This window comes from Erithacus rubecula, assembly GCF_903797595.1.
Source record: "Erithacus rubecula genome assembly, chromosome: 8".
Classification (NCBI taxonomy): domain Eukaryota; kingdom Metazoa; phylum Chordata; class Aves; order Passeriformes; family Muscicapidae; genus Erithacus; species Erithacus rubecula.
Window position 1 is genome coordinate 15,554,243 of NC_136659.1, and position 13,959 is coordinate 15,568,201.

Genomic DNA, 13,959 nt, shown 5'->3' on the forward strand with positions numbered 1-13,959 from the left:
TTTGTGCAAGAGGGGTCTTTTCTTACAGTAAGAGTGCTAAGCTCCTACCAGTGCTCTGCGTGCAATCCCTGCTTCCCTTGGAAGGATGGCAATCTTCATAAAAAGCAGCAGTAACAAAATGTGCCGTCAGATTGTGAGGTCACTGTTTCTCATTTGCCTGAAGTGAATCACTGGCATGTTTTCAAAAACTATATCTAATTTAATCATATAATTAATTCTGATAAGTAGTAGTGCTGAGAAAAAAAACAGGAAACACGATTTTGAAATGTTGTGACACCGAAGAGAACTTAGACCAGTAAAAATACCAGCAGATCTACAATGCAGGAGTTGGAAGAGTTCTAATTGTTGTTGAGCCACAGCAGCAGCCTTTGCCATTCCATGAGCTGTCCCCACAAAACCAAGTGCATCTGTAATGCGTGAGATGCCAGCTTAGTGTGACACCTCATATCGTTAAAAGCCTGCATATATTTCCAGAGTTCTGCATATAGGCATTTTCAAAAAACACAGTTTTAAAGCCAGTCTTCAGTGTAAGACAAAGTTGCCAGAGTACTTTTAGCTTTCAGAGAGGTCTTCATAACAAGGTGTCTCAGAGTTCCATTACGCAGTGGTCCCATGGGAGACCACAGAGGGAACATGCTCTCAGGACAAACACTACACTCCTTGGCAACCCACACACAGGCTGTGCAAAGAAAAGACTCTTCAGATAAATCTTCTTTCCTTGAGTGGAGTCCTACAACAGGTTGTAGAGAATCACCTGATATAGCATGAGAGCCCCTGAGATAGAGGTGTCAGATGCAGAAAATTAATTGGTGGGAAGTAGCAAGTACATACACCAGGGAGGGAAGGTAAACTACAGTGTTCAACCTAAATCTTAGTAAGAATTTTGAAACGTTTCAAAGAAGTTTTATTGAAACATGAGAAAGTTCCCAGTTCTGGCAGGAAATGCAGTGCTGTAGTACATATTTGTACTATTCCTTTACTGACTAAATAGCAGAAAGAGTTGTGGGATTCTTTTTGTTTATTTTTAAAGTGACTCAGATTTGAGCTACAATTCTTAATTCACCTCATTGCTTCTGAAGGCAACAGAAGAACATTATCATAATACTAGGCTTTGAGAAAATAGACATAAAGAAGCCTTTGCTTTCTAGAAAAAAGAAAAACTAGAAACGAATTTTTTTCAAGACTCTTCATGGTGCTGCTTGCAAGGTTTAAACAGGAGGAACACCTATTGAATAAGGCGTGTTCCAGATGTTCTTGCTTTCTCCAGTTCAGCCACTATTAAGATGTGATTGACACTAATGTATTAAAAGACCTTTTTGTTCTGTACCCCTGTACAAAAGGCACCGCCTACAGAAGAGGTTTAGGATGGGTGTGAGACATCCACAGCTGAATCATGGACTAAGAAGAAGCTGTTGAGGCAATAAAAGGGGGAAAAAGGCATAAGTCCTTGAGATAACCTCTGGATTAGTCATTTTTTTCAGAGGGGAAAAAAAAACCAACCAAGCCTACACACATTTGTGAACATGTCATTCAACACCAAGTAATTCATGCTCTGGGAGGAGTTTTGTTGATATAGAATGGGCCAAGAAGCTTTCCTGTAGCAGCCAATTTCTCTAAGACCTACTAAGGCATTGTGTCAGTTTTATAACGTCAGCAGAGTCCCTGGGAAAAGGCACTGCCTCCATCCATCAATACATCCATCCATCCACTACCAGCTTACAACACTATGAGCTCAGCTTGTCAGCCTCTGCCACAGAAAAGGAAAGGCCTGGGTCTCAGAGCTTAGAGCTACAGAGAAGCCTGCAGAACCTCAAGCCAGGCAAGGATAAGCCTGGATTTGAAAAGTTACACAAGGATAGGAATGATAATAGGGGAAAAATTATAAGAAAGAGCATGGGCCTTTAATGAAACCTCTAATTTAGAGATCTCCAACCAAAAGCTGACCTTTTTTGTATAGAAAAGGTTAGTGGGCATTGTCTTCTCTCTTTACAGATACAAATAATGCAGATGTTTTTGTACATGGTGGTCAACTCTCTCCTGTTAAAGAGGGAAAATGTAAAAGGAGGTCAACTATTTCAGCTTTCAGTCAGCAAGATTAACTGAAAGCTTAGAAATGCTAGAACTTAAAAGTAAGTCTGTATCTGAACAAGGAATGATCACTGAGAATCAAATACTAAGTCATTGTCCACAGTATATTTAAAAACACATATAGACTCCTCACTGCTGTGCTTCACTAAGCCTTGCACTGATGCTCCAAAACAGAGTTGTTACTGATATATATTTTTACTATCGCTTTAGTAACTCCAGACCTGAATTTTCTGTATACTAATTTTGCCTGTCTAATAATTCTTATATCATATTACTTGATAATTATCTCCCACACAATAGTAAAATTGTCCTGTAAAGGTAGCTACTGATGGAAAGTCAAGATTATACTAGTTAATAAGAGGGAATTTTATTAAGCATCTAAATTTCTAGGTGCTTTGTGAAAATGGAAGGCAATGTACAATCATTCTGAGGCATCTGTATTTGTTCTGATATATGCAGGCACTCATATCCTTTTTATAAATCAGATGCATAGTCTTTTAACACACAGCTAACAGTGGAGACTATGACTGTCATTTAAGGTCTGATGGGGAAATGGGTTAGGCTGAGTCCTGATGTTCTGCAGATTTGCAGTTTATTCACTAAACTACATTAAGATGTGCTTACATAAATAGCCACTTTCTCCCATCCCATGAACTTGTATTTTGTTTCAGCCCTGAGTGATATTCAGTTCCTTCTTAGTCTGTTCCCTCAAAGTTTCCAGCAATTCCTTCTGCTTTGGCCCAAATTCCCTCTGGACTGCCAAATAAAGCTCTCCCTGGATGTACTGAAGTAATGTAGGGGACTAACACAATTCATTTTGGGAGACACGGCTCAGAATGAAGAATTCAGGAATACATGCGAAGATAATGAGAACAGATTAGGTCAGAGTCAGGCAGAGTGTGGACAAACACACATGGTGGTATTAAGCATTTAATGGTCCCTTCATGTGCTGTGCCAAAAGGGGATTGAGCACCCTAAGCAATTACATGGCAAGATAATGGAGGCAAACTGAACATTTAGAAACAGCATTTTTTGGGCTTGCCACAGAAAGTTCTGGCAGGAGACTGCCAGTGCCATGAACACACCATATTCTGTTTTCTTGTACCATGTTTCTTTTGTGCCTCTCCTGTTGCTCAAGAAATGGAGAAATGGGAAGGAGGAATTGCAGACAGCAAAAGAGGAACCAGAGTCATAGAGTTGTGAACAGGGAACTTAAACACAAGCTAGTCAGCATCATCCACCACGTGGTGTTGCACCAGTGGCCAACCACAGCAGAAAAGTAGTGATTTAATGGTTTACAGGCAGCTAAATTATCATTATGCTAGTACTAAACCATTTGCATTTTGTTTGGGGCAGAGGCACACAGCTTCCATAACTTACTCTCCTTGGAACTGAATCTAAGTTGTTCAATTCTGTCCCTTCTGGGATCGAAAAAACAAAAGGAGGAGACAGACTGAATTCTGAATAATGGGATCAGGTAGTAAGTCAAGGAAGTTTGAAAAAATGGAGCTAATTCTGTCATTATGTGAAATGCAACAAATGTTGATTCAATTCTAGTTTAGGCTGGGGCTGTCAAGGGCATCTGAACAGAATATTTGAAAGAGTAAAAGCAACATTTCTGCTCACATACAAATCTGTTGCTGTTTTTAAAACACAGTTTTAACATTAAAATGCTGGTGAAAAGGGTTGACTTTCAGGATTTTTCAAATTACAGCACAGTATATTAAGAGAAATGAGCGGCAATTTATCTGAATATGCAAAGCCATAAACTGAAGCAGTTCAGCAGCTGCTCCACAGGCAGCTAAACTGTCTTTGTCATGAGAGAGAGACCCTCCTGGAGAAGAGTAAAGTGGACACTCATGGGCAGGAACCACTAAAAAGCATCATTACCTATAAGAAAGCAAGCACTGCTGACGACAGAACAGTGAGAGTCAGTAGCAGGCCTTTTTGGAAATATTGGTTATTTGTTGATTCTAACTTTTTAAAATGTTGTTTCTTTCCTGATGATGATGTGAATTCATCTGCATATTTGATTTTCACCTTGTAGAAGTTTAATTAAGTATATACAATTAATGACTGGTGTCAGCTTATCCTGTGGAATTTGCAGCAGCAGGACACCTTAAATGCTCCTGCTGCTGCTGCCTTGCCAGACCTGAGGACTCCAGTCCCAGGCACTGTCAAGCCAATACTGTTCTCCAGTGCTTTGTTTCAATAGAGAAATGTGGCACATACAAGGGACAACAAAGGCAGCTCCTTTTTTGAAGAACACAAAATAGATTAAGCTGGTCTCAGCTGAAAAGGATGCCATCAATTTAGACAGCAGCCTGCTCTTTCAGCTGAAAACATGGGAAATGGAGCAGCACAAATGGGTGAACTGCTTGATTCTCCAAAATATTTGTGAGATAATTAATCTCTGCTGCTTGCTTACTGCTCCATTACATGCAGTGATGTTGCTGGAGAAGGTAGGCATTTTCAAATGAGAGAAAAGCAGAATTTATTTTCTCTTTAACACAACATTCTTTGTGTGTTGAGAACTGAAAAAACAAGCTGTTCTTGTGTTCATGGCTCCTCAGCACTGCAGCACTGGAAGTTTAGGGGCAAAGGTACAGTTGTAAAACAGAAAGTAGGGGCAAAGAAAGCAGTTCCAGACTTTGAGGGAGAATGTACTACTGTAAATATACCTAATGACTAGGCATAAAAAGAGGTACTAAGTGATTCCTCATGCCCTTGTGAGCTGAAAGCAGCTTGGTGAGAAACCTCAGGGCAATCATTCCCAAGCTTGCTGGAACATCAAGACTCTGGAATAATACTGTTGGCTCCCTTACTAGATCACTCCCTCCTGGCCTATGGATGCACTAGTTTTAAGAGGGCAGTTAAGGAAAATAGTACAACCTTGTGACTGAAGGAAGAATAAAACTGTGATAATAAATTCAGCAGAGGGAGAGTTAGAAAATTGAGGCATTTATCAGGACAATTATCTTATTGTGACAATGATTGCACTTGCTTGGACATCTTGGTACAAAGCAACTTGGGCCAATAGCATTAAAACTGCCTTACTCCAATTAAAATAGCAAGTTTCAGCTGGAATGGAGATTGTGACTCCTGGTACATAGGAAAGCAAGGCAGAGCTAAAATGATTGTTCTTGAGCCCCTAATTTGAGTTTTTCTTCTGTTTGAATCTTTCCTTACATGGCTAGGAATCATTTCTGTCTTATGTAAATTAAATGTTTAAATTCCTCATTTAGTGCTCAGTACATCATTCAAATTCTCCAACTCAGAGCAGAAAGCACTCTTTTTGGATCTTCAGTGGCTTTTATAGAAAGCTTTTTAGCAATTATTTTTTAAACTGAATTGTGTATTTATATATCAGCAAAGTATCTTCTAAACACTTTTGTTATAGTATCTAAATACATTTTACTGCAGCTTCTAAGCACTTTCTAAAAGCCATTAAAAATTAAAAACAAAAAATTATTTGCCTCAGATTTATTTTCTGGGTGATAACTGTGTATCCCAGAATTGCCAAGTGTTCCTGCCTTCTGTAGTTCTTACTTGAGTTGTATGGCACTGTTAGTTGTGTTAAAGCAGGCAAACTTGATCCTTATGCTTTGTCAATCTTACGTGAGATGTGAGTCAGTTATGCTTTGACTAGGTTTGAAAGAAAATATTTCCAAGTTTGTTTTTTTTTTTCCCTGTGAACCCTTGATTTCTCACTCCATCTTACCTTGTACGTTGCTTCCAGGACTCTTCAAAATGTACCAAGTGTTGGAACGAGACTCTACAGCCAGCTGCACAAGCATCCCTCAGACTTCTGGAGAGCTGACCTGTAACAAGCTGATTTGAATCAGTGCCTCTGGGGCAAGTTTTGTCCTCAGACCTGCAAATCCCTGCAGGAGGTCATGGCACAGGGCTAGCAGTGAGTCCTGCAGTCCCCAGCTGCCACAGACATCCCCATCTCACATCCCAAAACACAGAGGCTGAAGCTGGACCCTAAGACCTGGTGACATCTTTTCATTTGACCTGCCACATCTGGGGACAGCAATTATCTTACGTGGGCAGCATCTCTGTGTGAAGGTCATTTGAAATTCCATGATACTGAGTTCTGATCTAAGGAGATCTGAAAAGCTGAGCAGGGTGGATTAACAATTTTCTGTTAATCCAGCCTAAATGTGTCATTGGCAAAGGACTGGGATGTGCTGCTTGTGACCTTTGCTTCCAAATGCACCAAAGCCCAGCCTTCCCTTTACCCAGCAGATGGCCAACTGCTCTTGCTAACAGAAAATAAACCTAAGCAGAGGCTTCCTCACTAATGTTTATAGCCCTGCAGATGGACACTTTAAAGGAAAGCCAGCTTTGTTAAAACATAAAACAAAAACCTATGAAACTTAGAATTCAATACCTTTTATTTTGTGCTTGGTAGTAGAGCTCCTTTCTCTTCAGACAAGTATGCTTGAGTAATAAAGTACATGCAAGGCCTCTGGGAAATGTGTGCTCTAGGGATGTGGGGTAGTTTACTTCTACCAGGAGGGCCAAGGACTGCAATAACACACATGGTAGGCTTGGTATCCCTGGAAAAGTTTAGAAATATTAAGCTTAATTACAGGATAAAATATAAAGAAATGCTTTGTTCAATGCAGCTCTATCTGCCCTTCCCTGATGCTGTTCTTTCCCTGAGTGTTCTTTGATCTCTCAAGGACACTGCTGATTTAGCTGGACCCAGCTGCACACAAGTGGTTACAATTTTGCCTAATGCTTGTGACTTGAGGTGGTCACAGGGCACTCTTTGATGGGAATGTGAAAGTCTAAACTTGAGCTAATATTTTCTCCAAAGTTCACATTTAGGATTCACCCAGCAGCTCAGACATGGTACTGCAGCATGTAATAACTCATCCAGAGGGGATAGGTTCCATTCACAGAATTATCCCTCATATTTTGTCTCCCACCATCAACTTCTGCTGGTAGGTAGTTACCAAAATGGGCCAGCTGATGGACAGGCATCTTCTAGCACCAGTGAAGGTCTCACAGTGACAAAATGAACACGGTAATGGAAAGCAAACTGGAAATGGAAACAAAAAACTTTCATCCATTGCTAGGACATTATGCAGTCTAACACAGAATGGCAACTGTTGGCAGACACTCAAAAGCTGGAGCTTGGGGTGCTTGAGAGGCTTGGACTGTCCAGTCACAGGCTGTGTCAGCCAACATCCTCAGGAACTGAGGACACAAAAGACATCAGTTCTCCTCTCAGACCTGCTCTGTTTGCAGTAGTTTTCCCTCTTCTGCTTTTCCCATAACTATTACAGCCAGTGCTATTCAGTCACCAGGGAGGTAAATGCACACCCCATCAAAGGTTACAGTAGAACAGAGATTACAGAAAACAGTTTCCTGCTTAATTTTATGTAACTTATATAAGTATTGGAATTATTGTTTTATCATTCCTCATATGTAGCCAATTAGCTTTTTCTATCTGAAAATCTCTTGGATAATAACACAGCAAAGGATATAAAGTAAGAAAACTCCACTAGAAAACTAAGAAAACTGGCACAAATCTTATGGGCAGATAAAGTAAATAAAATAACAATCTTAGCAAAGCATTCCAGATTTTGAAATGACAAAGCCCTTTTCAATAAGCTTTTTGCATTACTTAAACACTGTGTTGTGCAAACAGTTTTAATGTTCTCCTGTTACTGAGCAGGAGGTTATGCAACCAGGCTGCAATACACACATGGCTTTTTGAAGTTCATAAAGCAGTAAGGTATTATAAAAGTATTATATACAGTATAAAAGTATTGTAACAGAAGCAAAAGCTCATTCAAGTCATTATAACTGCTCATGTCACAAGAAAGGGAGGTTCTTTAAACTCTGTGTCATTGTATATTATGTATGTAAGGCATAAAAAAATGACCTTGGGAGACAGAAGCCCTGCCTGCCTCAGACAATAATGGGTGCCACAAGTGTTTGCCTTTCAGAGGTGGAAAGTAATGCTGTAAGTTCACGTACACGAGTATGTACATATGGGCAAAGAAATGCCAAACAGGTGGAAGGAAAAATTTGTGGTGTGGAAAGCCACTAACTGAGACAAATGTCTGAGTGGGTAAGGGCGAGGGCACTTCTGTCCCCTGCTAATGTTCTCTGCCATTTTACCTTGGCATCTCTTACCTTGATAGGCATTTACTATTTTCTGCCCTGCCCCAGGTGTCTCTAAGCTTAGCATTTGATTTTGCACCCTTTTCCCTATCTTGCTCCTTATGCTTGTTTCAGGGAACAACTGCATGGAATAAATTTTTGGGGTTTTGTAGAGTCGTTTTCAAAACTTTGAGAGTGCTCCTACACACTTGCAATTATAAATATCAAAAGAAAGAAGCTAAAATTAATAAAAACACAACAAAAAGACAGACCTAATACTGTTATATATAGTGAAAGCAATTGGAAGTATGAACATACAAAAAGGCTTCTTTGATTAGCATGTTATGAAGGAATGATCATTTTTAGGGAAAGAGCATGCAGTACTTATTTCCTCCACCAAAATGTCATTGGTTTTGTGTTTTGAATCCAGTTTGGAATAAATACTGCGGGGCAGAAATGTTGGATTCTCTTTCTTCATTTTGTAAGTCCATGTCACTTTAGGTCCTCTCACAACCAAGTGCCCAGTCCTCTGGTGAGCACTGGAGCAGACTCAGTGATGATCTAGTTATGTTCAGACCATGGTTGCTCCAAAGGGAGAGATTCTAGCTAAAAAAATGTCTTCACTCTTTTCTATCATACCCCCTTTTGGCAGAAGAGAAGCATTTAGCACAGAACTGCTCTGGGAACTCCACACCAGCCCAGAGGTTGCCTTGCAACAGAGGAGTCCAACCTTGGAGTCCTTATTGGACCTTATTGCTGGAAAAAAGAGAGTGGCTTGGCTGTACCAGAATTTTCTCTGTAGCCTTTTTTTTTTTTTTTTTTTTTTTTTTTTTTTTTAACTGGGTTACCCACAAATAACTAATTAAAAGGAATAGATCCTTAGAACAGATGGATTTAGACTTATCAGTCAGACTTGCTATTTTAATGACTATTTTACATTTTACAAGAAAGAGGAGGTAATAACAGTAAACATCTTTTGATAACCTTCCAGATTCCACTCATATAGCTAACTCCTACTTTGTGAAAAGCTCTGTGCATATTGTGCATTTTGATATTATCTAGAACTTCAGGACACAAGATGGCAGTGTACATACTAGTGATTCAGGCTTGGAAATGCTCCTGCTATTCAAACTAAGCATATAACATTTTATTTAAGCCTATATTAATCTGATAATGTAATTGTGGTATTAGAAACAAACCTAGAAGTATTTGTCAACAGCAGCAACAAATGCAATTTGCCAATAAATGAGTATTGCATGAACGAGAGTTAGGTAAAGCTTAATTCAAGATTTTATTGTACACAACAACACTCTGGAGACATTAAAAGCCTCTTATGAAACTCCTCAATTGCAATAACAAGAGGGTATCCCTTTATGAAGGAATGGAAGCTGGCTCAGTCGTAAGAGCTTCTGAGCAAAATTGGCTGCTGGGGAAAAGCACGTAAGAGAACTGGCAGCCTGAAATATGTGGAGAGCTCAGGGCTCTCGGAGGAGTAGTGCAGACCACTGAAGTGGAACAGGCTGAACAGTATCTAAAATTGAACAGGTGCCTTTCTGTGAAAAAACTAACAAAGCAGACAACTGTTTGGCATGACAATTGAGAGGAAAAAAATTTCCACTGAGAGGCATCAAATTAGGGGATAGATCTCTGGCTGAGGAGAAAATTGCTTAAAGAGCTACAAGGAGTTGAACCTTTCCATGTGTAACTTCAGAGGAAGTTCATTCAGAGCCTCTCTGGGCAAGGCCACTACCCAGAAACCTCTTTGGTTGGGTTGAGTTGAATACTGGAATTAGTAAGTGTAGCTAAAAAGTTGTTTTGGCTGCCTTTCCTATCATTTGGTTATGCAAACATGGCCTTGCTACATAGTAAAAGGAGCCCTTAGAAAAACAATAATATTTCAGAGTATAAAATAATTCTCAAAGTCATTATCCCTGTAGGATATCTAATGCTGACAAAATTCTAGGCAGACCTCCTTTCTCCTAGGGAAGGTTCAGTTGACTTTGCCTTCCTGTAACTAAACTCCTAGTCCTAATGGGCAAATCAGATGGCCCCAAACTCAACACCAAAGTTCATAATTTCTGGATACAGCTCTTAATTTGACATAGTTATTAGGTATTAGATAATGAAAAAATATCTATTTCTCTCAGACAGGTGTGATATAGCTATTTCATGGTTTTGTCTCCACAATAGGAATATTTGTTATCCTCTATTGTACTGCACCATGGAAATCCTCCTAATGTGAATGGAGATGGGTGTACTGAGCTTGACCAGTGTTTTTGACAGAAGGTGGGAATCCTGGTCCCTGAGTCTACTTTTCTTGTGGTCATTATCTACATGTAAAAGTATCCCCATGCTCCCAACCCCTCAATCACAGCAGCTCCAATGAAAAGTTGTCAGATTTTCCATGGTGGACCACTCCTTTTGTTACAATTGGCCAATTGCTGCTTATTATGGCCTTATGTTCCCACGCATAAATCACTGGGTTAATACCAGGACTTCTTTTCCCTCTCCCTTTCTGTGTTTGCATAAGATTGAATTTGGCATTGATTCAAATCAAATAATTCAAATGCCTGGTATTTTAACTATGGCTGGGTGTGGGCTCATGACTAAAATGAAGTGTATTACCCAGCAGTTTCAGTCATTTGGTCCATTCGTCACAGCAGATTACAGACAGTGTGACATGCGCAGAATTATGCATGCACTTTTCAACCGTCTAAAATGGAGGATAAATTGAACATGTCATGGTTCTAGGAGAGTAATTTATATTGAGTACAAGCTGGGAAGGGACTAGAGCCAAAACCTCAGATCTAAATTACTTGAGTTCCAGGGAAATTTTAATCCAAATAAAAACTTCAGAGCTGTTCATTATATAATTAAGTGATCCAACAAGAGACCATATCTCAGCACTCACTCCCAAGCTAAAGAATTTACACCAAAATTGAAGTTTTGTGGTTAAGTCCACAGATGCTTAATACTGACTGTGATTACTGTATGGAGTTACTGCCAACTGTTTGTTGTAACCACCCACATGGCTCTTTTGGCTTTGCATATATCCCTGTTCTTTATAAATGAACTTTTCCAGCCTGATAATAGTTCCTGAGAGTGTGTTATCAGGATTCACAAACTCATATTTTTTCATGCATGGACCACTGAAGTTGGTCTCATTGTCTTATTTTCATTGCAGGTGCCACCAATAATGTCTCAGGACTGAGAGGAAAAAGGAAAACACTGTTTTTTCTTGCTGCTTCCACATGATCTTCCCTACAGTCTCTCTCATCTTCCTTTGCCTCTAGTCAAAACCCAATTATTTTTATCATGGTAGCAGTCAGCCCACATAGACATTCAGTGAAATTCCATCTTTAGGTAAAACAGTTCTTACTTTTCTATCCAGAATCATTCCTAATCCAACCTTCTTTTACCAGGTATAACCAGTTTCCCCCAAATCAAACACAATCTACCCTTTTCCTGTGATAAAATGTAGCTGTAATAGTCCATCCCAAGATTAAGTCCTCCATCCCCAGTATTTTACAAAAGCACCTCTTTGACCTGACCCAACACAAATCAAAACTAATGTCTTTCCCATAGTCCAAAACAACTTCTTCTCCCCAAAATAAACTCTTCTCTTGACATTAAAACATAATGACCCCTGCAAATTCAGGAAGTCATAGTGCAGCAGAATGATTGTAGTCCTAAGGACATTTTAACCTTTCCATTTACTGCAAGCATCATCCTTCTGCCTGTCATCAACCTGTAATGTAAAAGGTGGGGTCTGGACTAAGAGGGATGGAGCAGGAAATGTTGGCAGGCTGGAGATTGTTACCTTCTGGTCCAGCATAGGATCCAGCTGAGGCTTGAGAGCTGCTCAGAGCAGACAGTTACTGGGGGAAAGCATGTTGGGGATTATCACTACCACTGATACACTCCCAAGCAAATACTGATGGTCATAATGAAAGTAAAAGCCATTATATTCAAAGTCAAAAGTAATATGCCTGTGAAACATGCTGGCAAATGGTATTGAGGCCAAGTGCTTAGCAGGATTCAGTAAAAGGTTATACATACATATTCATACATTTGTGAGGGGAATTAGATTGGACCTGATAAAAATTCATAATGGATATAAATGTTCACAGTTCAGGGCATAAATCAGCCACCAGCCTGAGGTCAGAAAATAACTTCCCCTACAGTCAGGCCATTACATAATTATCAATTATACTTGCAGAGGGGAGAAAGGAGGTTGAAGAATAGGGCAATTTACATCTGGGAATTACTATTGGCAGACAACTAATTTAGATTTTATCTGGTATGGAAGTTCTTATTACATCAAATAATGTAATTTAGAATTAAAGCATGTGATTTATTTTGTATTTTTTATTCTTTATATAATCAAGTTCATGCCTGAGGGTAACTGCAGGCCTTTCCATTACAAGCCAGATGAAGTTAATGAAATTCACTGTGCTCTGTTTTCTCACCAAATCTCCTTAAAAACAGCTTCACATTTTGCATGGAAATCAGGCAGAGTCCCAGCAATTTAGTTTATCAAAGCTTGTCAACTAATACAGCCAACTTACTGTCTATATTAGCAGAGAAAAAGTTAGATGTGTGAACTGCAGCAAAATCTCATTCTAAAAAGTTCTCATTTTCGTTGTTTGCATAGTAACCTGAGAAGACTTGCAAAGACTTGAATATCTCAAACATAGCATGGGGGCTACCCAAGCCTACGTTTTTTGCTTGGTATTATCAGCTCACCTAAGCAAAACATATAGGTTCAGTGGACTTGTTTCCATCAAGCAACACACCTCCAGCTCTTGTTGCACTTGGAAACAGTCTGTGAGCTAACATAACACACACAGCGTGCTAAGAAAAGCAGCCTTAGTGACCTCTGCAAAGAGAGCTTAATGGAAAATCAGATTCTTAATCAATTGATTAAGAAACTGCAAATGAATATAGGAAATCCTTTATGTTTGCTGCATTGGGGTAGTAACTGCATTCTGCTGTAGTTTTGGGAGCACATGATACGCTTATTGCAATTGCAACATAAATTATCACCACAATAAATGTGGAAAGCTGAGAAACATCTATTAACAAAACACCTCACCAATTTTCACAAGGAAAAGGAGTGGTACTTGGCATCAGTCTCTCCTAAGCATAATTTCTGTTCCTAGTGAGTATTACTAGAAATATTGCACAGTGATTGTTCAACATCTGGAAAGTTCTAGGGCCACAATCTAAAAATTCTATGGTCTTAGTAAAATTTTTTTACTTTGTAAACTCGAATGTAAAACTCTGTATAAACTCTGTTCAGACAGATTTATAAAAGGAATAGCTGAAGAGAAGGCAGCAGATGTAATGAGGTAGATGTTTTTAAAAGGTATCAAAGAATATTTCGTAAAGTTTTAAGCTGAAGAATGAATTCCAGCTGTCTTTGCTGTGCCAGCTGTGAGTTGCTGAGGACAGCTGTGCCCTGTGCGCAGGCTCTGCCTGCCCAGCTCGGTGCTGGTGCTGCAGGGCTGCTGCATTGCAGGCTCCTTACCAGCTGCCCTCATGTAACACGGGCTGCAGAAGCAGCCACACTGCTCCATGGCTTTCTAGGAACAAACAGGGTAACTCCTTTGAGCACAGTTAGCTCTTACCAGTGGCAGCCTTATAAGCCCTGCAGATTAATCAAAAATGAGGATTACAATAGTTTGGGATGGGTCCTGTTGGGACCATTTGACACCAGTCTTCTGCCAATCACATCTGCAGTTCTGT

At 39.6% G+C, this 13,959-nt stretch overlaps 1 protein-coding gene across 3 annotated transcripts in view; it reads right to left on the reverse strand.

Moving 5' to 3' along the window:
• The window catches only part of AGPS (alkylglycerone phosphate synthase), a 74,559-nt gene that overhangs the window by 54,234 nt on the left and 6,366 nt on the right, over positions 1 to 13,959 (reverse strand). For all 3 annotated transcript variants that reach the window (XM_079310337.1, XM_079310336.1, XM_079310339.1), the window contains exon 2: positions 5,810 to 5,909. In XM_079310337.1, the coding sequence (XP_079166463.1) occupies positions 5,810 to 5,909 (100 nt within the window). The remainder of the gene's footprint in view (positions 1 to 5,809; positions 5,910 to 13,959) is intronic.